The following is a 25,509-nucleotide window of genomic DNA, read 5'->3' as shown; positions in this document are numbered from 1 at the left end:
GTCACGTCGCTCAGTTGTGTCTGACTCCTTATGACCCCACTGACTGTAGCCCACCAGGCTCCTCTGTCCATGGGATTTTTCAGGCAAGAGTACTGGAGTGGGTTGCCATTTCCTTCTCCAGGGGATCTTCCCGACCCAGGGATCGAACCTGGGTCTCCAGCATTGCAGACAGAAGCTTTACTGTCTGAGCCACCAGGGAAGCCCGTTTCTAAGTTAAATAAGTCCAAAAATTCTTACAGAAGGATAAATAAATAAGCTTCACAAAATGATAGCTACAATAATAGTGACTAGATGAGTGTTTCATAGAAACATAAAATCTGTGTTTAAACTTAATCAGGTCTCTCCATGCAGAGAAATATCACTCAGTCTATTTGATATATGATCTTGTTTGCCTGATAGTTTTAGGTACTGGTTAAGGTAACATGGTGATTTTTACTAATTGACAACCTACTAGGTATCATACCAATATCATACCAATATGATACAAAGGTATCATACCTTTGTCCATATCCATATCTCTAGTCCTAATTTTATGGGCCCTGAAAATTCAATGTGTATTAAAGCAGTCTCATCTCTAATGTTTAACAGGTAGAAAACAATGTTTTAAAAAAGGATGAAGTGTTTCAAAATGATATGATGCTCTAACAAGAACCACGGTATCTATAAATCTTAAAATAGGTTCTTGATGTATTAGTAATGTGAGTTGGCCGCCCTATGTCATTTATTTATTTCTAAAAATAATGTGAATCTTTATTTAGCTTTCAAATGAAAGTACTCAAAAGACTTTTCATGTCCAAGTTAAAAATTTTTTTAAACATTATTTTATATAATGTTTGCTTTGATATGGAAGTAAAGAGAAACCCTTTTAAAATTCAGATTTGAAGGAAGAGATTAAACCTTAAAGACCTGAAGTTATGGCCACAACAGGGAAATCTTTAACTTGGCATCAGTTCAGTTCAGTTCAGTTCAGTCGTTCAGTCGTGCCCGACTCTTTGCGACCCCATCAATCGCAGCACGCCAGGCCTCCCTGTCCATCACCAACTCCCGGAGTTTACTCAAGCTCATGTCCATTGAGTCGGTGATGCCATCCAGCCATCTCATCCTCTGTCGTCCTCTTTTCCTCCTGCCCCCAATCCCTCCCAGCATCAGGGTCTTTTCCAATGAGTCAACTCTTCGAATGAGGTGGCCAAAGCATTGAAGTTTCAGCTTCAGCATCAGTCCTTCCAATGAACACCCAGGACTGATCTCCTTTAGGATGGACTGGTTGGATCTCCTTGCAGTCCAAGGGACTCTCAAGAGTCTTCTCCAACACCACAGTTCAAAAGCATCAATTCTTCTGCCCTCAGCTATCTTCACAGTCCAACTCTCACATCCATACATGACCACTAGAAAAACCATAGCCTTGACTAGATGGACCTTTGTTGGCAAAGTAATGTCTCTGCTTTTTAATATGCTATTTGGGTTGGCCATAACTTTCTTTCCAAGGAGTAGGTGTCTTTTAATTTCATGGCTGCAATCACCATCTGCAGTGATTTTGGAGCCCCCCAAAATAAATTCTGACAATGTTTCCACTGTTTCCCCATCTATTTCCCATGAGGTGATGGGACCAGATGCCATGATCTTAGTTTTCTGAATGTTGAGCTTTAAGCCAACTTTTTCACTTTCCTCTTTCATCAAGAGGCTCTTTAGTTCTTTGCTTTCTGCCATAAGGGTGGTGTCATCTGCATATCTGAGGTTATTGATATTTCTCCTGGCAATCTTGATTCCAGCTTGTGCTTCCTCCAGCCCAGCATTTCTCATGATGTACTCTGCATATAAGTTAAATTAGCAGGGTGATAATATACAGCCTTGACGTCCTTTTCCTATTTGGAACCAGTCTGTTGTTCCATCCAGTTCTAACTGTTGCTTCCTGACATGCATAAAGGTTTCTCAAGAGGCAGGTCAGGTGGTCTGGTATCCCCACTTCTGAGAATTTTCCACAGTTTATTGTGATCCACACAGTCAAGGCTTTGGCATAGTCAATAAAGCAGAAATAGATGTTTTTTCTGGAACTCTTGCTTTTTCGATGATCCAGTGGATGTTGGCAATTTGATCTCTGGTTCCTTTGTCTTTTCTAAAACCAGCTTGAACATCTGTAAGTTCACGGTTCATGTTTTGCTGAATCCTGGCTTGGAAAATTTTGAGCATTACCTTACTAGTGTGTGAGATGAATGCAATGGTGTGGTAGTTTGGGCATTCTTTGGCATTGCTTTTCTTTGGGATTGGAATAGGGTGAGTTAAATTACATAGAGTACTGAATTACTCTAATTCAGTAATTAGAGTCAGTGATCTTGATCTTATCTGTTCTCTTTGGATTATTCAGATGATGAAGATAATACCCTTAATCCCTACCATTATACATATACTCACACATGCCAGCACACACACACACACACACACACACACACACATACCCCTTCTCTACCGTTACAACTTTGGCTGAGTTTATGGTGAAAAGATGGAAAGTAAACGTGATTATATTAAGCATTCATTATTACTACTGATTATTTCCTCGGTGCTAGGCTTTAGGCTAAACGATTGACATATAAATTCCTTTACTAATAAATTTCTGAGACAGAGAATGTCACACCCATTTTGCAGAGGAGAAAACTGACTCTCCAAGAGATGTTGATCGTCCACTCTCACCACATAAAGAGTGGCCAACTCGAGATTCAAATGCAGGTCTGTCTATCATACCAAGTGGCCCTGACCCGTGTCCTTAGTGGTTAGGAGTCTTCACAGGCAAACAGTAATCAGGAAAGGTTTTGGATGAGCCTCTGCATTGTGGCTACCACCCAAACTCTTGCCTCTCTAGTATCAACTTGCCCCTGGTATATCTTGAAACACAGTCTCCTGGGCACCAGCACCAGGGGTTGTCCTGTAGGCAGGACAACAATTTGTGGAGGCACAGTGCAAAAATTCTGGGGCTCTTTGTTCAAAAATTACTAAGAATTTCAAGACAGCGTACCCAGATCATTAAGCCAAGTGTGAACCGCCTGGGCAAAGGGCAATCGCGATTGTGCGGGTGCATTCCCAGGAAGCCGGCTCTGACTGCCGGACGGGTAGACTCATTGAATGGATTCTATGCCAGCTGTCTCTCAGCTTCTTGGTTGGGGAGTGGAGTGAGGCTTGGGAATGTTCTCTGAACGTGACTTCTTCCTCTCCTGATGTCATCTTCTCTGGGTGGAAAGCTATACTTGTTTTACCAAGGATTTAGAGTTTGGAAGCCTACATAGACTTAGTTGTATGTAGGATTGAGGACACAGGGGTTGGGGGGTAGGGGGAGATGGTTGACTCCAGAATCCAGTCAAGATGTTGTCTAGAGCAGTTGTTCTCAAACACTGGTTCATAGACATGGTTTGGTTTTGATGAAGTTTTCCTAACTGATGTTAAACAAAGGAAATAAGAACATAGTGTGTGTGTATGATTATGTGTGTCTATAAAGCTCAATTTATCCAATGTTATTGTTGTCATGGGGCTTCCATGGTGGCTCAGATGATAAGGAACCTGCCTACAATGAGGAGGCCTGGGTTTCATCCCTGGGTTGGGAAGGTCCCCAGAGGAGCCTGGTGGGCTACAGTCCATGGGGTCACAGAGTCAGACACAGCTGAGTGATACACAGACAACACACACACGAGGGCATGATTCCCAGTGTTTTGGGGAATGTGTTCCTGGCTCATGAAGTACAAATGTATGGGAAACTGCGGAGCAGAAGGTGGAGAAGCGCAGGGCAGAGGAGAGGAGCCCTGGGCGGGGTGACGCCACTTATGAGACTCCTTTCCCTTCTTGGGGCCCTTTGTCTCCAGCTCTGCTCTGAGAATCTGGGACCAGATGATTGCCCAGTCCCTTCCAGCTGCAGCATTCTCTGAGAGCTCTGGCCACATAACTCTAATTACTAAATATCAGCGAGGATTTGGGTTACAGGCCCAATGGGTCTTGCTTATCCCATTCATGGAGAAACCCAGAGCAGACAATTTAAGGAAATCTGAAACAGAATAACCACCGAAGCAATCCAACAGCTGCTAAATAGATGCTTAGACAAGCCCATCATAAAATGTACTATGGTATGTCATAATGGTTGGGATACCAATCAGAAAGTTCTATCTTAAGTACCATTGACTTAGTCACATTGTGTTTGCAAAACAGGCAGTGAACATCTGTTTATTAAAAAAAAAAAATGCCTCTTTCATTCTTTCCTTTATCTTTCATCCTTTTATAAATTCCTGGGGATACATTTAGCTCGATCCATCAAGCCCATAGTGCCATTTTGAAGAGGAAGCCTATGAATTATTTTCTCAGTGCATTAAAAATGTGATAAAGTGATGTACCAGTTGAGCAGAGAAGCTCAGTCCCTGCCTTGAATGTAATAGGTACTCAATAAATATTTGGTAAATAAATACATTTTAGAAGATGTACTTGCATTCTGATTTTTATCACATTATAAACATATCTAGCAGCTACTCTCCTTTATTTTTTTTTTTTTTAACAAAAGCCAAATTTGCCAACGGGGTGTCTTACATAGCTACTGTACACTCTACTTTGTGCTTCTGGAATTGTCAAAACAAACCTAACTGCACTTAGGAACTCCGATCTGATATCACTGTCAAAATGTTTTACAATGATTTGGCCAAATGTTTGTGGAACAGCTGTGCTGCTAGTCTGCCTGAGTCATTTTTCTTCTTTCATTTTGGCCCGATCCAGTGATTCATTATTCTGCTTTTAGAATATTTGCCTATTTTTAAAACCAGTCAGAGAAGGCAGCCACTGTTTAAAAGTAAACACACCACACATCAACTTGGAGCAGCTTTGTAAGCAGCTTTGCAAGCCCTGAAATTTCTGGCTGGCAGGGATGCCAGCTAAACCAGATGGCATCAGGCAATGAAATACAGGACTGGCTTTCAAACACGGTCAATTCCTTACATCTGTCTTTGCTTTTCTTGTTTCTGCTGTCATTTCCTGCTTGGATTAATCCAGCCTGATCCATTCCTTAACAAAAATCTTGCCTTTATTTTCTAAAATATTTTTTATGTGTTTATTTCTATGTCAATCAATCAGACTTTTTTTTTTTCCCCCAACTCTAGGACTCAATCTTAAGCCTTTTCTTGTCTGCAAAATTGTCAACTTGGTTCCATATATGTGCTTCTATCATATATGGTGTATCAATAATGAAAGATTTTTATAATGGGCTTTATTAATCCTGAGTCACACCAGATATTTGCTATTTACGATAGTAATAAAGATGAATAATTCCCCTCTCCCCTTTTTATAGTTAAGCAGGAAGGAGCGTGACTTCACAGGGGCAAGGTGGATTAAGTCCCAGGAAGCCTTGAGTTCCATTCCTGGGTTGTCTTTTAGAATTCTAGAATGTACTGTCTGCCCTAGTACGTCATAGGAGTGGTTTTTCCTCCTAACAAGTGCCTGCTCATCTATGACTATTAGTTGGGGTGCCAAAGAAGAATACTTTGGTTCCCATTTACCCATGCCAAACAATGTTGCTGGCCTTGAGCTCAATGAGCCGAAATAGTCATGATTTGGGTTCTTGCTGATGTTTAATCTCTGTGCGGGGCTTCCCTGGTGGCTCAGAGAGTAAAGAATCTGCTTGCGGTGCAGGAGACCCGGGTTCGCTCCCTGGGTTGGGAAGATCCCCTGGAGAAGGGAATGGCAACCCACTCCAGTATTCTTGCCTGGAGAATCCCATGGACAGAGGAGCCTGGCGGGCTACAGTCCGTGGGATCGCAAACAGCCGAACATGACTGACTGACTAACACTTTCCTCTTTGAGTTATGAATGCTTTACTGGAGTAAATTTAAATGCACCTTAAACCAAAATCTGTTTTACAAACGATAGGTTTTATAATAAAGGCTACCTCCAAAGAGTCAATAGAAACAAGGACTATTTTTTTAAAAAAAAATCCTGTTTTTTTCAATTCTTTGCAAGTGATGAGATGGATTGAAAAAGTCACAAAATATTGGGCAGAAGTTGTCACTTCTGAGTAGGAAGAGTCCATTCCAAGGACCAGGGGGCTGACTGTCCTCATTTCATGGTGAGACGGCCCTCCAGCCTGCAGCGAGGGTCTTGGGAAGAAGGTCCCCCCCATTTGTACTTGCTCTCTGAAGCTGTATAGCGTCAGTGGACCTGGGGGCATTGTCTGGTAGGTACAGGCGCAGATGAATTCACCGTTGGGACCGCACTATTATTGTCTGAGGCCACTGTTAAGTGGGGGTATTGTTACACTTCTGTTGTTGTTTATACTACCCTTGGCTAAAATGTACCAGATGCTCTTGAGGCATTTGGCAGGGATGAATCCTGTCCTTGTTTGAATTATCTTTCTGGTGATAATCTTTGGTGCCTTGGAAGAAATGTAATCCCTCAGAAACTCGGAACTCTTTGTCTGAAAGAAAGTGAAAGTCACTCTTTGCGTCTGACTCTTTGCGACGCCTTGGACTACACAGTCCATGGAATTCTCCTGGCCAGAATACTAGAGTGAGTAGCCTTTCCCTTTCCCTTCTCCAGAGGATCCTCCCAACCCAGGGATCAAACCCAAGTATCCAGCTGGATTCTTTACCAGCTGAGCTACGTGGGAAGCCCACACTCTTTGTCTACTGCATTTTATTTGGATTGTGTTGTCAACAAGTGGATAGAGGATGCTGCCTTCTGCATTGTGTATGGACCATATCCCTTCTCGAGTTTCAAATAGAAATTCAACAGTTTTTATAAATGAATTTTGTTATGGTAGTGAGAACATAAAAAAAACCCAGGATCTTTCTTTCTTATAATTTAAAATAGTTTTGGCTTTTCAGTTATTCGTTTAGCCTGTATTTCATCTTATTCTCATAGTCATACCTGGGTTAGGTGTTGTCAGCAGGAAGAGGACTGGAAATGAATGGTGAGTGGACCCACAGGGCCAGAGATACAGAGGTTCTGCTGATGAGAGGGCTGTCCTTTTGTACCATGGCTAAAGGTCAGAAGTATGTTCTTTAAAAAAAAAAAATCTTTAAAGACAGTCTTCATTAATGCTAAAATTGCTTTGTTAAGGCTCAACTGGAACCACTACCCTTCTATCTTTTTTAAAAAATATATTTTTCTGTTCAGAATTTTCTCATTTTTTGTTCGTTTATATTTTATGTATTAATTATTTTTGTCCACACCTTGAGGCTTGTGGGATCTTAGTTCTCTGACAAGGAATTGAACCTGCAGCCCCTGCATTGGAAGCTTGGAGTCTTAGCCACTGGACTGCCAGGGAAGTCCCACATAGTTCTGTCTTTATCTGTACAGAATAATAGAATGAACACCAGCAGCTACTCACTACTCTAGATCCCATAACTCTCTTAAACTTCCTAGTGAGGGTCAAAATGCTCTATTTCAAGATCATATTGTTCTTGAGAAGCACTTTCTTCTGACTATATGCACAGCCTTTCTTACCGTGTGAATGCAACTGGCATGAATTCTTTCAGAAATTCTGCTGTAGAAAACCTGTCCTCTTGCCCAGTGATTGCCTTAGTACAATTCCCATAGTCTTTTTGTCTAAGGAGGTCAGCCTTATTGCTATGGCAAGGATAGCAGCAGCAGATTCTTGAAGAGATTGGGGTAAACCTCTCAGGTTTCCTCTGATGCTTCTGTGGACCGCCTCTTTTGATCCAGCAGCACCCGCCTATTTTAATGTTTTTGGCTCTACTGAGTTTTCCTTGGGGCGCTTGGGCTTTCTCTAGTTGTGCTAGAGAAACGTGGGCTTTCTCGTTGTGTCATGGGCTTAGTTGTCCCCGTTGGCATGTGGGGTCTTAATTCCTTGACCAGGGTTTGAACCCACGTCCCCTGCGTTGGGAGGTGGATTCTCAGCACGGGGCCACTGGGGAGGTCCCAACACCTGCTATTGCTGCCAGCCAGGGAGGGCAGCTGAGGACAGAGCTGCGGGCTCTCCTGCATCAGGGCAGTGGGTTGGACGTCAGGTTGGCATTGCTGCTCTGAGAAGAAACGCCCTGATTGGGTGGCCGCCTGTAACCTAGACGACGGAGCTCTGGTCACCTGCCTGGCAGTGGTGGTTTGTGGTAAGGGCAGAGGGCAAACCCATCAAAGCTGGCCGCCCTTGGAGTCTTTCAGGGCAGAAGTAACACTTCTCTTTTTCACTCACACGTTCTTCTGTTCTATTGAGGTTGTCCTGGTCACCTCATTATCACCTTGTTAAATAAAGCACTTTCCTGCATATCATATTTTTTGGTTTTGGCTAACGTCAGAGTATTGAAAGACAAGCAGTGTTTCTTCACCGGGGAGCTACCAGACTGAGCATTTGACGATTCTGCTTGCAAAATTTTGGGACAGAGAGAGCACAGGGTACCAAAAATGAGCAAAATTGCCTTCTGCATTCTTTCTGTCCCTAACTGATGTATACAGGTCCAAAGATGGCAACAGCAGGACAACTCTCCCCAGAGAAAGGGCTCTCATGGTGAAGAATTTTTATTTTCATGTTTTAGATGATACACCACCGGAAGATGCCATTCCTCTGGCTTTTCCAGAATTAGAGCAGCAACTACAGGTAAGCGTTTTTCTATAGAGTCTTGCACTTTTCCTCCTTAGTTTCATAAAATACAGTGAATGGAAAAGTCATCTAATTGGGAAAGACTGATCTGTAGACAGAGTGGAGATTTCACATCATCAAGGTCTTAATTTCTAGGACTCCATGGTCATGAACTCTCAGGTAATGTCCCTGTCTGTTTATCTGGCTACCACATAAGAATATTAAGAACTCAGGGTATAAACAAGTTCCTACATTAAAAAAAAATTATTTATTTGAACTGAAGGATAATTGCTTTACAATGTTGGTTTCATTTCTGCCATATATCAGCATGAGTTAGCCATAGGTATACATATGTCCCCTCCCTCGCGAACCTCCCTCCCACCTCCCACCCTTTCCCACCCCCTAAGTTGTTATAGCAAGCTCCTCCTTTGAAGGAGTTTTGGAGCGTGGGGATGGTCTGGTCCCTGCTCTCCTTGCCTGTGGATGTTTCTGGGCCACTGCAGTTTTGGCCCATGGTGGGTTGGTGATTTAGTGATAAACTACAAGGGAGACTTGCCATGTGTGGCAAGATTCAGAATAATCTTCCTTTCTCTACTCCACTCTTATCCCCTCCCCAGTTCTCTGAGAATTCTTAATAGAATGTAATTATTTTAAGTTAAATCTTCTGAATATGTACTTAGGGAAAACCCTAATGAACTTTTTGGCCACCCTGATATTTTGTATGCATAATTTATGAATGATCTATCAAAGATATCCTGTTTTAATACAGCAGAATTATTTGGAAGGAGCTAATTTATGACACATTAATTTTCTTCAGATGATGTATAATGATTTCAGAAAGATGACTTTAGGAAGAGGTTCTGCTGAAAATACTGGATACTGGCCTTGGGTCAGATGTTCTCTTGAGTACTTCACTTTGCAGTCACATTTAGACCAGTCTAGTAGGGGTCTTGAATCCCATTACAGATATTTGTTTAGTCACCACTTTTTTTCTCTAAATACCAATTCTGAAATCTTTCACGGGGGGAGGGGGTCTACCACCTCCAGTTAGTTCCCAGCTGATGTTTCTTCGTGACTTATACTGGGTAGTTTTCCCACGTGTAGATGTGCCTGGTATCCTATTATCTTTTGAATTTGGGACTCCTGGACCGGAACAGCCCTTGACAGAGGTGGGAAGAACCAAGAATGAGCCCTGTGCAACCCGAGATAGGGTCCTTTTTTTGTCATCTGGAAGCACCTAGGTTGGGTCTGAAGAGTGGTGCTCCACTGCTGGGGTGGTCCCCTGAAAATGTACCCAACGTTGGTATATGTTGACTAGACATGGTGCTGTCCCAACAAGTGCTGACCCAACATGGGTGAACATCAGGTGTGATCAGACCTCCTGGAGGAGCCCTTACCTCGTCTCTGCACAGTCCTGGGCATCATCCCAGCCCTCCGATAGGAAGCCTGCCAACAGAGCCACATCAGTGATGTGGAGATTACTGAAGGTGGCCCAGGAGGTGGGAGGTTATGACCACACAGCTGTCAAAAGACAGCCCCATTCTCCTCTAAAATGTCTTCTGCAGCTGTGACCTATGGTACCTCCTTCCTCTCCCGTCCCCATGTGGGGTCTTCATCCCAGCTTTCCTGATTCCTGAGATATAACCACACCCCCAACCTCTCTTCTCATCGTGGAGGACAACTCAGCCGTTCCTCTGCTTTCCAGTCTGGCTTGCTCACATGACATACAACCTCCCTTGCTTAGGCTCTGTCCTTCCGGAGGCCTATGTATGTGCTACTCATGGTGTAGTTGGAATTGCAAAATAATAACTCTATTTTTTTCCCCAGTCACAACTTTTCTCCTTTATTTTACTGTTACCTCAAAGCTATTTTATTATCATAGGAGACAGCTGAAATTAAGGAGTTAACATGTTTTGAAAATAAAAGTGAATGTGTGTTCAGATTCTTATTCACCCATCAATAGTGTGGATCGTGAATTCTACTTTTTTGTATTGACAATTTTTTTTCCTTTGGGAACATTAATGGTCTTCCCTGACTCGTGGATCATTCTTCACAGGATTCATAGCACCTCTGGAAGTTATCCAGATAATTCTTCTGTTAAAGTATTGCAAGATGCATTTGAATTTTATAGCTTTAATCCCATTGACATGTATTAGAAATTAAGTCTATTTAGTTATTTAATCCAGTGAGACTATTTCATCTTCATTGAGCCTTAATGAATTAGTCAGTTGGGAGGCTGATTTCTGCTTCAGGGGCTATGATACCCCCAACTTTCCCACCCTAAAATATAGCACTATTTTTCTTTTTTTTAAAGAGTTTTTGATGTGGAACATTTTAAAAGTCTTTACTGTATTTATTATAATATTGCTTCTGTTTTATATTTTGTTTCTTTGGCCATGAGGCACGCAAGATCTTAGCTCCCTGACCAGGGGTCAAACCCACATGACCTGCATTGGAAGGCAAAGTCTTAACCACTGGACCATCAGGGAAGTCCTTATAGTATTGTTTTACCACTTCATGACTAAGAACATTCCCAGCAGTACAGCTGAAAGCATTGATGTGAGGGCTTGTTTTGTGGGTGAAGGATCTGATTCAGTTTGTTATAAACATTTACCATTAGTCAAGCCATTTGGTTAGGTTTGCCTCAAAGACTGTTGTCTGTAACCTTTATTGTACACTCTAGGGTATGAGTGACTAAAATATAAGAAGGTAGGGATTGAGAGGGGAAAGATAACACAAAGCTATATCTAAAAGCAGATTCTTATTTCCATGCTTAGCATAAGCATATAAATTTAAGCCACTCTGCAGCAGAAAGTCTCTATATTGAAAGCAATAAAAATGCTTTATGTATGAAAGGAACCATCGATTCTGTGGGGCAGGCTGTCTTTACAGTCAGTTCCTTGTGCTTTCATCGCATAATAATAGCTCTTGGAATTTTACTGACCATCATAATCCTCTATAGAAGAATAAAAGTTAGGTTACAGAGGTATATGAAGTGCTTTGTGGTTGTAACCGTTTGCTTGAGGATGAACTGATTCTTACTTATCTCCAAAAAAGTGTAAGTTAAAGTTTCTGACTCTTTGTGACGCTACGGACTGTAAACTGCCGGGCTCCTCTGTCCATGGAATTCTCCAGGCAACAACACTGAAGCGGGTAGCATTTCCCGTCTTCAGGGGATCTTCCCAACCTAGCGATCTAACCCAGGCCTTCTGTACTGAAGGCAGATTCTTTATTATCTGAGCCACCAGAGAAGCCCTAGAGCCTTATAAATATGAAAAATAATTGATCCTAGGTGATGATTGCTAGCCCTACTCTCTGCATACCCTCACATTTAAATCCCACCCAGGCACATTGAGTGTTACTTGGCCAAGGGGTGTTTCCCCACAAATTATCTCATTTGATCCTTGCAACATTTGTGCAAGCTATTATGTCTCCGCTTTAAGGATGAAACATGTGAGTCAAATTTTGGTCTACATAAATTTGCTGTTATCTAATTCTGAATCTAGGTAACATTTTTTTCTTTTCAACTGTGGCAGAACCTATGGGCTGCTTAAATTACGTTGATATGTGGAGAATGTTTGATTTGTGAGGTTGCTATACTGTGGTTATAGGACAGGCTTGTAAAATCTGTTCTGACTTTCGGATGTCCATTACACACTCTTTCATGGTTTATAAAATGCAGCTCTAAAGTATTTGGTAGTTACTCTACCACCAATTTGACCCCCAAGATTTTTCAGTTGCTTTGCCAAGAATCTGGACATGTTTGAGCATGTAATTCATGGTGCTTCTATTTTCACAGAAGCCAAAAAAAGCCTTGGGCAAGAATAGCAGTGACAAACATTTCTCTTGATGTCTCTATTAATGCGAAATGTTGGGCAAGAGACCTTGGGGGTAAGGTAGGTGTTAAAATGAGCAACTCTATATAGGCCTCAGCCCAGTGGCAGATGGCAGGTTCGTTCTATTTTGTGTGGATTCCTTTCCTGGAACTTCGTTTCTAAATTCTTCATGTCCATTAGGGGCAGTGTTTAGGCAGAGCTAGTTTAAACCATACTGTCAAAAGAAAGGAGGTTCAACTCTGTATCCACTTGTAAGAATGAATGAAAAACAGGACTTTTCTTTAGGCCTCTGTTTCCTTTTATTTGAAGAAGAGGTCGTGACTGACCTCCCTCTCTTTTCTGAAGGATGGCACAGTCCTTTAACAGTCCCAGGGTCTGGTCAGAACCAAATTTGTCTTATTAGTAAAATTTAACCACATGGTTATGTTTTGGAGATTGTAGTTTGACCTATGGAAGATCCAAAGCTAAGCTTTGTGATCTTTATTACCCTGGGAAGATTATGCTCTAATAATCAGGTGGAGGACATGCCAACAACTAGATTGTAATAAACTTGGTAAGGGGAGTGACAGAGATTAGGATATGCACAGTGGCGTCAGGCTGACCTGAATTTGGATCATAGCTCCCCATCTACTAGTTTTGTAATTTGGGACATGTTATTTCCTTTCTGTAAACCTCACTTTTTTTTCAGTTTCTTTCTCTTTTTTTGGCCATGCCATGGGACATGTGGGATCTTAGTTCCCTAACCAGGGATTGAACCCACACTCCCTGCATTGGAAGCCCCAAGGTGTTAACTACTGGACTGCCAGGGAAGTCCCAAACCTCACTTTTTTGACTGCGAAGTAGAGACAATGTCTCATATCATTGTGCAAATTAAATGAGATGAGGAATAGATATAGCACAGTGCTTGGCAAAATAATTGCTCAATTAATGTTAATTTCCTGCTTTAGTCAAATTGTTTATTGAATGAACTATTGAAGTACTAGTATCTTTATATGTGTAAAATGAAATGAGAGAAGCATCTCTTTGGATTTTTGAGTTAGGAATGGAGATGCCCTCTTCTTTAAGATATTTGGAAAACAATGACTTTTTTTTTTTTTTTTCCAAACCAAATTGAGCAATAGCTTCAATCCCTTCTAAAGTCCTCCCATCTAATCTGAGAAGACAGTAACAGGTGTCTGCGGTACACATTGAACTTGCTCTTTTCTCAGGCAGAGTTCGGTAAGTCCAGAAACTGATGTCACCTCCACAAATAACCAATTTCTTAGCCTTGGTTGTATACTCTAGTGTCTTGTTATCCTAGCAGTCTCTCCTGAAACTTCTTTTAGGTCTTGCATCAGTGTATCACTTGCTGTCTGGGAAACAAAGATGGTATAAAATGGAGGGTGAGCATTCCAGGATTCTACTACACTGCTCTTGAACATCCAGATAAAACACTAAAAAAAGTTCTGCCATTTCCTCTCTCACACATGTATTAAAAAGTATATTACAACTTGTTTTTTCTTGGCTGCTGTGACTACACAGAAAACATATATAGATAACTTGGAGCTTTACAATGATATTATTGTAATTATTATTTTATTTTTTTAAATTATTATTATTTTTTGAGCAGTCCAGTTTTTGGGATATGCATTCTTAGAAACATTTGGGACACTCAACTTATCTGTCCCTTTAATAAATGCTTATGTTGATAGAATTGACTTAAAGACCCTTCATTCCCATATTATATATATAATATAATGTCATATTATACATAAATACAATTTTATATATGTGTAATATAAAATTATATATGTATAGCAATATTATATAAAATTTTGTGTGTTTAATATAATATACAAATGATATAATATATTATATAATGTATAAGATAGGCAGTATAATTATTATTTAGTGATGACTTTGACCATGATGTAGATACTATGGAAATGTCAATTCTTAAAATATTAAGAAAAATATTTACAATTCTGAGATAAAAGAGTTTTCAAATATGGCAGTTAGTCCTGACTGTGGTTTTCCATTTAGTTTTAACACATTACACTTGTTCATTTGGGGACATTGAAATGAGACACAAATTTAAACCAGACTCCCCCCATGCTACCCCCAAAATAAAGATAACACCGAGAATCAAGGAATAAATAAGAAGTCTGCTCAGCAACTGTAGAATATTTAGTTCTCTAAATATATCTTCTGTGTGGGAAGCTGGGAGAGGAAAATTAAATTCTTACGTTTTTTAAGTGGATGGGGCCAGTAGTATTTGAAGAAGCCAAGCAGAAAACGGAAATGCTTAAGCTGGCTTTGCCCCTTGCGGAGAGATGCTTGGCTTGGTCCGTTCCCACGGGGCTCTTTCCAGAGGACAGAGTCCATTTCGGGAGGCGCTAGCTATAAAACGATGGATGGGATGGTGTGGCTCAAGCCAGCATTCTTGGAATAGGAGCCTGTGGTTTCTCTCTTACTTCATCTTGTTAAATTGGTCCTGATGATTGGGGTGGATACCAGAGATCGTACTGGTTCACTCACACTGCTGTGTAATTTAAAGCCCTTGCAAACTCTATCCTTAGGCAGCGGCAGGATGAGGGAGGGGATGGGGGTGAGGAGGAAGTGCCTTCTCCTGGGCTCTGACTTCATCCAAACCCCAATCTGTGTCTTGGGAAAGTGTGTTTCAACGTTGGCTTGAGACACTGTCAAGGGAAGATCTTAATTTAACCTTCTTAGAACCGCCTGTGTTGTGAATAGACCAGATACCACATACTGAGTGTATCGGAAAAGTTGTTTCTGCAGTTTTGCAGAGTTTGTGCTCTAGGGCCTGAAGCATACTTTTATGCTTTCAGTTTCTTTTCTTTTTTAAATTTTTTCTTTTTTGCAAATGATTGTATACGTGGGATTTTTTTTTTCAAATTGTAAATCTTTTATTTTATATTGGGGTATTACTGATTGACAGTGTTGTGATAGTTTCAGATGAACAACGAAGGGACTCAGCCGTACATACACATGTATCCATTCTCCCCCAAACTTTCCTCTCATCCAGGCTGGCACATAACATTGAGCAGAGTTCCCTGTGCTCTACAATAAGTACTTGTTGGTTATCCATTTTGAATATAACAGTGTGTATGTGACCTTCCCAAAGTCCCTAACTCAAATAGGGCAACTTTGGCTTCCTTTTCTTTGAAATTCAATATTTCATTCTTTAAATAAGAACGTGCAATAAATGCATCCAAACCAAGGGAGAATTTAGGGTAACTGTGGAGAAAGGAAAATTTCTCTTCATGAAGCGAAAAGAAATTCACTGTCAACATGGACTTTACTTATCGCTTGTTCACTCCTAGCACGGGAATATAAGTGTGAAAATCTCTTGACGGAGAATAGTCAAAATCAAGCAAAGAGAATTGAAATAAAAAATAAAAGTGTTATAGGTAAATGAGAATTTACTGTATAGCACAGAGAAACATATTCAATATGTTGTAATAACCTATAATGGAAAAGAATCTGAAAAAGAATACATATATATATATATATATATATATATATATGTACACTTATATAACCAAATCACTTTGCTATATACATCTGAAACTAACACAATGCTATAAATCAACTATACTTAAAAATTTTTTTAAATGTGTTAATTATTATTCCAAGAAATTAATAGCTATTTTTCATCTGGTTACTACAGGCATTCTTTTACATTATATTTTAGTTTTTTTTTTTTTAGTGTGAGCACATGCTAAATAGTATCTTAAATCAACGTGTGACTGATTAATTCATGAGTGCCAATGTTTTAAATGTCACATGACGTAAGCCTACTAGTAGCTTTTTTAAAATTGGAAACCTGATTCCTGTGCTTGAATTTTAGGAGTCTATTTCCTCAGGCGAACACTTTATTCAGTGAACTCTGTTGGTTAAATATTGTCCTCTATTTTGAGGGCTTATAAGAAGTGAAGAGAGACTCTCACTTTTGGTGAAGACCTTACGGTTTGACACACACACACAAACCCACATTACATCATGAAACAGTGAGAGTGGGCTCCGTCATGCCAGACCACACATCCCATTACTCTGTAGTTCTATTTTTTATATCAGGTAAATTCCTGCTGGGATGAGAACAATATGTGCTTAGAAAACTCTTGGATTAGTTTCCTGAACTGGGGTGAGTGACCAATGATGTTAAATGCCTTTCCAGAGGCAGTGGGTCCTGCTGGCCGGAGGACACTTCCAGTTTGCCCAGCAACATGTGGGTTAGAGGCACACAGTTTCAAGTTATAAAGGGCTGGGAAATTTTAATTCCCTGGGGAGAAATTTGGGAAGGAGAGAAAGATAGGGTGTGAACAAAGTGAGTCTCAGGTGGGGAATCCTGCAAGCGATGCTTAGAAGATGGGCTGGGGCCAGCAGAAGGATCTAACGATACTTTATTTTTTTTTCCATTAACTTTTTAAAAACTTGTGGTAAAATCTCATAACATAAATATTATCATCTTAATCAGTTTTAAGGGTACAGTTCAGTAGTGTTAAGTATATTTGTATTATTGTGCAATCAATCATCAGAACATTTGCATCTTGCAAAACTGAAACTCTGTTCCCATTAACCAATAATTCCTCATTCACTCGCACTTGCCTCCACCAGCCCCCGGCAACTAAAAAGACAATTTTACAATATTGCGGTGGTTGTGCAATATCACTTCTTGCCTTGCTTAAAAAAAAAAAAAATCTATTTTGCTCTTCAATGCTTTCATGCAAATTGGAAGAATGTGTATTGGTGCTGAATTACAAGTCAGGCTGGGTGAAGACAGAGCTCTTAGGGGGCAGGAGACTGAAGTGACCCTGGCCTCATTTTACTCCCTGAAACACCGAACACTAAGTATTTTTGCCTTTTTAAAAAGTTGAGAAAAACTTCTTAATTGTGGGCAGTCTTGAAAATATTGTGATATATATAGCATGGTCAGCCTGCTGAGAGCATGTGAGGATATTGAATATATCTTGAAATGCTCCCTTTCCTCATGTCCCTTTAGCAATGATCACGCTACCAGTACATAAAAACATCTTCAAATTTCCCACAGTTAAAAAGTGCCAACAGGGACTTCCCTGGTGGCCTGGTGGTTAATACTTCGCCTTCCAGTGTAAGGGGATGCAAATTCAATCCCTGGTCAGGGAACTAGATCCCACATGCCTAGTGGCCAAAAAACCAAAACATAAAACAGAAGCAATCTCACAACAAACTCAATAAAGACTTTTTAAATGGTTCACATAGAAGAAAATCATTTAGAATGTACAATGGATTACCTGGTTCTGACTTAGCTGGGTTTTTTCCTTAAGGTTATGAGAAAGCAAGTAGACACTTATATTTGAACAATTTAAAAATGAATCTAGGGACTTTTCTGGTGGCCCAATAGTTGAGACTCCTTGCTTCCAATGCAGGGGGCACACTTTTGATCCCTGGTCAGGGAACTAAGATTCTACATGCCAGGCAATGCAGCCACAAAGTTAAAAAATAAATTAATATAAAAAAAGCTTTTAGAAAAACAATGCCAATAAAAAAAGAAGTCATGAAAACCTTGCCCCTTTTAAAAAAAAGCATTTCGTGTTGGCACGCCAAGGGGGAAAACAGGCCTCTCACCTCTTAAGAAAATTATTGTCTGTAATTTTCAGTGTTCCTTTTAAACTATAGCAGCGAAGGCCATTTCTTCCTTTCCTTGCATCTGTATCCTCTTCGGCATGCAAGCATGGAGTCCTAGAATTTTCTGGCTGTCTCATAGGTTGCTACGCTGAATTCATGGTGCAGGTACCCCCATGTGGCAGCTTATGGGCTGAGCTGAATATAGTTTATGAGTGTTCATAAGGGCAGGAAATAGGATGCGTTGAATCTTAGGGCTTTCCAGTAGGCAAATCCTTTAACAGGGCACAGGTGATTTAATAACAACTTGGCAAGGGTACCCAGAGTAAATTGCTTTCATTATCCTTACTCTTACATCTGGTCATTTGCCAGTGCAGCAGGTGAAAATTGATAAGGGGTGGTGATTTCTAGGACTAGAGGAGCCAGGAGTTCTGAATGCCTTTGGCGATGGCTTTATCTCCTGGAGTGAGTTGTACTGTAATACTCCTGGGCACTACTTTGCAATTTATTTCACTATAAAAAAGCATAATGATTCCAACAGCCTGGGTTTATGCTGTGAATGTGTTCATGGGGCAGTGGGGAAAGATACTACATAATAGAATTATTGGATGAACTTCCATAGATTAGAACACAACAGATGTTCCACATAAAGGTTAATTTCATCCACATCTGGTTTGAATTTTATTTCCTTTAGAAGATCTCTATTCAGAAGGCTTCATGACAAATAGGAAGGGTGATCTTATCAGTCAGATTTTATAGAATTTTGTAGAACTTTCTCAAATTTTTTTTGATATCTTGCGTGAGACTGCTAAATATGACACCCAAAGAAATCAGTGTCCTTGAAGAATATAATGAGGCACAAGTAGTAAGGAATTCATTATTTCTCATTTACTAATATAAAATTAGTGAGATTGTAACCTAGTCAGACACATAGCTTACATATTTAAGAATACTGTGAAGAGAAGTTTAGACAGAAGAGCCTGTATAACAATTAAGTCATCTTTCTCAGATATACGGCTTCCCTGGTGCCTCAGATGGTAGAGAATGCGGAAGACCCGGGTTCGATTACTGGGTTGGGAATATCCCTGGAGAAGGGAATGGCAACTCACTCCAGTATTCTTGCCTGGAGAATCTCAAGGACAGAGGAGCCTGGCAGGCTAGAGTCCTTGGGGTCGCAAAAGAATCAGACACAACTGAGCGACTAACACTTTCTCAGATATTTTGCAACATTTTTCTATAAATAATTGAAAAGGGTGATTACAAGCCTCTTTAAAAGAATATTAACTAGTTTTTCTCAAAGTAATGTTTTTAATATCATGCTGCTAATTAGAACTTAGAATTGCGAACTGAGGGAAAGCCAGTTCTTTAAAAATAAATTCTAGAAAGAAGTCAGCATGTTGTGGTTAGAACAACTTGTGTGCTGGCCATTTTACCCCTCAAGGATGGGAGAAATGCACAGACAGGAATCCTTGTTCTCTTTGCCTGCACATGTTGTAAGCGTTGTTTTATTTGGGATTTGGTCTTTCATATGGTTTGTTAATTCTTGCAAGCATTATTTCCAGGCCAGCATCATTTCTTCAGTTTGGATTCCTTTCTTTTTTTTTTTTTCTTGGAGTATAGTTAATGTACAATATTGTGTTAGTTTCAAGTGTACAACAAAGTGAATCAGTTATACACATGCGTCTTATTTTTTTAAGATTCTTTTCCCACAAAGTCCTTACAGACTACTGAATAGTGTTTCCTGTGCTATACAGTAAGCCCTTATTAGTTGTTATTTTATGTATAGTGATGTGTGTACGTTAATCCCAATCTCACAATTTATTCATCCCCCCTATTCTCCCCTGGTAACCATAGGTTTCTTTTCTATTTCTGTGACTCTATTTTTTTGTAAGTAAGTTTATTGGATTCCTTTCTTGTAGGGCTCCCCCTCTCTACAAGTTGCATTTATGCCTCTGGGCATCAGGAATAGAAATCAAGGGGTGATTGAACAGACAACCGAAATATTCTCTAAAGCAGAGTTTAAGATTCTTGGAATTATAGGGGACTTATCTTTCAGTGCATGGCAGGTCACTGACCTGTCATGGGTCTTGGCTCTGGCCTGGGCCTGAGGGTGCCCTGGAATAACACTGGAAGATGCATGGAGGTGGGAGGCATCGGGCCACTTCTCCATTTGTAGTCCGATAGAATCAGCCAGTCCCTGTCCAGTGTGGATTGACAATGCCATTCTCCTGCTAAACCTCTCCCTCTGAAGATCATCAGGATAGCACGATGGTTGGTAATTTATTCTGCTACAAGGAAATGGACTGATTTCTTCTTATTTTTTTGTGAAGCCTCTGCCACCTTGTCATGACTCCGTGGAATCCATGCAGGTGTACAAGCAGCACTGTCAGATAGCAGAGGAATACCGCGAGGTAAAAAAGGAGATCGCCCTGCTGGAGGAAAGAAAGTAAGTACTGTGCCCCCCCAGGGACCCGCATCCCTGACCGCTGACCGCTGCTCATGGACTGTGGATGGTAGGGGAGGACAGGCTGAGCGTGGGGGCGAGAGGAGAGGAGACGGGTGGGCAGGAGAACTTTCTGTGGTTCAGGTGCTCCGTGCCTTCCTCTGTCATTCTAGGAGTGATACAAGTGGAACTGTACTAGATGAAAGAGAGTGGCGAGAGGAACCAGGGGAGCGTGTCCTACTCAAAACTTAACTTTTTAATGAGCATTCTTTAACTCAGGAAATTAAAGATGCCAAAATACCACCTAGAACCATGTGATGTTCCCTGTGAATGTGCTTCAGAGGCCCTGGCACTTTGTCTTAGGGTGGATTTTAATTAATGCTGGCATGCCCACCTCAGGTAAAGGAGCCACTGGGATGGCTCCTTGGGATAAGGTAAATGTATTAGTTGATTAACTGCATTTTATAGCTCAGTACTCCAGTAAGTTTTCTGTTCTTTTTTTTTTTTTTATTTTGACAGCTTCTATTATCATTAAAGTTCTGCTGTAGGGAGTTAGGCAGTTTACTAATTAAAGCATTCTCACCTTACCTACTCATAACTTTATGCTTCTGGATTCTCCTCCTTATTTTATATTAAACCTTTTGTTTTGTATTGGAGTATGGCCGATTAACAATGTTGTGAGAGTTTCAGGTGGACAGCAAAGGGATTCAGCCATACATGTATCCATTTTCTCGATTGCAGTAAATTCTGCCGATATCAACTCAGTGATCCCCATTCTTTCATCCTTTCAAAGCATCAGACACCTTTTCTTCATAGCTTTGGTCAGTGTATACTTATACATTTTTTTTTTAAATAAAATGTTTTATTGGAGAAAAATAGAACCATCACGTACACAGGGAAAAGAGCACAAAAATTCAACTGATACAGAACTGAAAGTCACAACTACCCAAAGTTGTTTGCGATTACTTTTCAATTTCTTCAATGGCTTCCCTCAATTTTTTAAATAGCCTTGCCAATTTTCAGCTGAAATAGAATCAGGTTTTCAAAAAATTAAGAGCCTCAGCGAAGGGACCAGCTTTTAAGATAACAAAGGTGACACCAAGAGTCTCCTAATAGGACCAATTCTACCGAAAAATTCCTGAAGCACATAACTACTGAGTCTGGTAGAACAGTAGCTCAGAGACCATCAGGGATTAGTTAGAACACTGACTCAGACGGTCCAGTATGCAGAGGGCAAACAAAAAACTGCATTTCCCCGTCAGATGAGTTCATATAAGAAAACCAAGGAGGTGCTAAGAAGATACAGGCAATGGCTGCTCAAAATAATTAAGAAGGCATTCTAAATACCACATATTATTAGACAACAGTGTGTAAAGTGATGCAATTAGAAAACAGGCAACTTAAAAAAAATATGGTCACAGGTCTTTGAGAACTCAAGAAAACAATCAATAGCAAACACAAGAGCTGAAAGTCTTCTCAGCTGTGGGTTGAAAGTGAAAGTGAAAGTGAAGTCACTCAGTCATATCCATCCGACTCTTTGCGACCACGTGGACTGTAGCCCACCAGGCTCCTCCATCCATGGGATTCTCCAGGCAAGAGTACTGGAGTGGGTTGCCATTTCCTTCTCCATACTTACACATTTATTAGGGAGATCTTTGAATGAATATTTACATCTCCTGCTAAGTGGTAAGTGTCCTAAAAAGGGGGGATAGTCAGGTGTTTCTCACCATCATTTTCCTGAAGCACAGTACATAGCATGTGGATATGAGTGACAGATAATCCAAACATATTGTGAGTCTTTAAGTTTCTGCTTCTCTTCTTCTTACTGGAGTGATACATGGTATCACAACATATTTATATTTATACTTATATAAAGCATAATTTTTAAATGACTCTAAGGGAAACATATTTTGAGAGATTTATGAAGCTCTCGGGACCCTTTGAAGACTCCCCAGATGGTAGTTGGACAGGATAATATGGTGGGGAGCCACACTGGTTTTAGGGTCGGACGTCATTTACTCTAAGACCAGTTGGCATGTTACAAATATCTTCTTACTTCCTTACTTTCCTTCGAACATAAAGTCATACCTGGACTTTTGGCTGTAGGGCATTGAAAGATGCTCATGAGATGAGAAACACAACTTTTCCTTTGTATGTCTGAGACTTTCTTTTTGGTCTAAGAGTTTTCACAAATTGGTTGGAATGCTTTGACTGTACATTTACATACAATCTGAGTCCTTCAAGAAGTGTCATAAAGGAATTGAAGATGCCTATTAATATTGTAACCAGTGATGAAGTTAAAGGAGGACTTGTGTTATCAGTGGCTTATAAATGTATCTTCCAGTTGGTGTATATGTGTGTGTGAACTATGGTGTTGTGATAGGGAAAAAAGTCCCAGGTAAATTATGTATTTATATGTAAATACTTTAGACTGAAGGTATAGTGTTATTTAAATTAGCCCCATGTGTAGCTTTTTTTGGGGGGTGTCAATACAAGATTTTCCCACTAAATTATATGTTTTATAAGTGTATATTTTTGTATACTGCATCAAAAAATACAATAGGACAACAATATGAGAGTGATTCATCACTCTCTTATTGAAACATATTCTTGCTGTTTCTGCAAAGCTCATCTTACTTCCTCTCTTCAAACCTATTTGGAAGGGTTTGGAGTTTTCTTGAAACCATGATATTGTCCTTTTTTTTTTCCTCCCTAAGTAATTCACTAGATTTTAGACAAAGGCCAGATTCTTTGATTATTTTTTTCCTTTCTTTTTGGCAAAGTCTCTCAAAGTCCTTTTTATTCATTTCCATTTCTGCCATTTGAGATCGGGACTTGTTACTTCAAATCTTGGTCAGTGTAATATTCTAACGGTTTTCCCTGCCTGTGGTTTCACGTTGCTAGAAAAGGACATGAAGTTCTCCGCCTAGATTGTGAGATCTGCCTCAGTATGGCCGTGGTACCTCTGCAGAATGTTTTAGCTCATTCTCGCCGTTTCACTTTCCCTGCCTCTGTGCCCTGCTCAAACCAGGCTCTTAGTCTAGAGTCTCCCTCCTTCCTCTTCATCTGTCCAAATGCTACCCTTGAAAAGAACTTAGCCTGTATCCTTCCCCAACCATCCCACCGTGATCAGCACTTTTCCTGGGTGGAGAAAAACTTACTGGAATGATTCTTTGGGCACTTTTTGTAGGGTAGTGTTATCAGTAGTTACTCACTGACTGGGGTCAGATGGTAAAGAATCTGCTTGCAATGCAGGAGATGTGAGTTTGATCCCTGGATCATGAAGATCCCCTGGAGAAGGAAATGGCAACCCACTCCAGCATTCTTGCCCGAGAAATCCCCATGGACAGAGGAGCCTACAGTCTACAGGCTACACTCCATGGGTCACAGAGTCAGACACGACTGAGCGACTATCACTATCACTGAACTGTATGTCCTGTCTTTCTGACTCTGTCTAGTTCCCTGCAGGGCTCGATACCCTTTAACCTCTCTATGTATCCCAGTCACTGAATCAGGAGCTGAGCATAGGATAAAATATGAGTTGGGGTGATTTACAGTAGCCGATTATAGGAGATCATTATATCCGCCATGTTGGCGTTTTTAATTTATAATTTGTACGGTCTGTATTTAAAATATGGAGTCAGTATCAGAAGTAAAGAATTGCTAAGATAAATTGTTAAAATTGGAAGTATGGTTATATTTTATATTTGTAAAAAAATGAGTTTGGTCCTACAAAGGCTTTGTGTGGATCATGTTTTTCTTTTTCTTTTTTTTAACACTTTACTGAAGTAGAAATTCATTTTGGAACAGATATTTTCCTGAATGGTCTTTTTGTTTAGGCAAGATTGTCGTTCAGTGGCTAAGTTGTGTCCGACTCTTTGTGACCCGATGGACGGCAGCATGCCAGGCTTCCTTGTCCTTCACTGTCTCCTGGAGTTTGGTCAAACTCACGTCCATTGATTTGGTGATGCTAATCAACCATCCCATCCTCTGTCATCCCCTTCTCCTCCTGCCGTCAGTTTCCCCAGCTTCAGGGTCTTTTCCAGTGAGTTGGCTCTTCACATCAGGTGGCCAAAGAATTGGAGCTTCAGCTTCAGCATCAGTCCTTCCAATGAATACTCTGATTTCCTTTAGGATTGACTGGCTTGATCTCCTTGCAGTCCAAGAGACTCTCAAGAATATTCTCCAGCACCACAATTCAAAAACATCAATTCTTTGGTGTTCAGCCTTTTTTATGGTCCAACTCTCATATCCATACATGACTATTGGAAAAAGCATAGCTTTGACTAGATGGACCTTTGTCAGCAAAGTGATATCTCTGCTTTTTAATACACTGTCTAGGTTTGTCATAGCTTTTCTTCCAAGGAGCAGTCGTCTTTTAATTTTGTGGCTGCAGTCACTGTCCACAGTGATTTTTGGAGCCTGAGAAAATAAAATCTGTCATTATTTCCACTTTTCCCTCTTCCCTTTGCCATGAAGTGATGGAGCTGGATGATCTTAGTTTTTGGATTGTTGAATTTTAAGCCAGCTTTTTCACTCTCCTGTTTCACCCTCATCAAGAGGCTCTTTAAAGAAAAAAAAAAAAAAAGAGGCTCTTTAGTTCCTCTTTACTCTCTGCCATTAGAGTAGCATCATCTGCATATCTGAGGTTGTTGATACTTAGTCAAAATAGAGTGGACCAAATGGATTTGACTGAAACAAACCACCTCTTCATTTTTCAATCATTTGGCTGAGAATTTCTTCCCTATTATTTAATAAAATGTGACTGATTACGTTGCTTCTGGTGATCGGCTAGCATAAGGTAGACACACAGAGAGATGTTAATCCAGGTGTTCTATTTTAATTTTTAAACACTTTATTTATTTGTTGTGTCTTGCAAAAGACTTTATTCCATTTTATCTAACCCGTCTATACATAGCAAATATCTAAGATGTGTCCTACACTGTCCTCACTTTCACAGAATTTATAATCTTGCACAGAAGAAAAATCTACACAAGATGACTTACAAAGCAAGATAAAATGATAGCAAACTTATGCCATGAAGACATGCTTGTAAAACTTCCCAAAATTCCTCC

General features: G+C 40.3%; 1 protein-coding gene across 4 annotated transcripts in view; it reads left to right on the top strand.

The window, feature by feature from the left end:
* Positions 1 to 25,509, top strand: part of MAP3K7CL (MAP3K7 C-terminal like) — an 85,192-nt gene that overhangs the window by 46,973 nt on the left and 12,710 nt on the right. For all 4 annotated transcript variants that reach the window (XM_061134364.1, XM_061134365.1, XM_061134366.1 and 1 more), the window contains 2 exons: positions 8,508 to 8,569; positions 20,322 to 20,437. In XM_061134364.1, coding sequence (XP_060990347.1) covers positions 8,508 to 8,569; positions 20,322 to 20,437 — 178 coding nt within the window. The remainder of the gene's footprint in view (positions 1 to 8,507; positions 8,570 to 20,321; positions 20,438 to 25,509) is intronic.

Source organism: Dama dama, chromosome 31 (genome assembly GCF_033118175.1).
Source record: "Dama dama isolate Ldn47 chromosome 31, ASM3311817v1, whole genome shotgun sequence".
Classification (NCBI taxonomy): domain Eukaryota; kingdom Metazoa; phylum Chordata; class Mammalia; order Artiodactyla; family Cervidae; genus Dama; species Dama dama.
The sequence above is the reverse complement of the archived record's forward strand: the minus strand, read 5'-3'. Positions and strand labels throughout refer to the sequence as shown.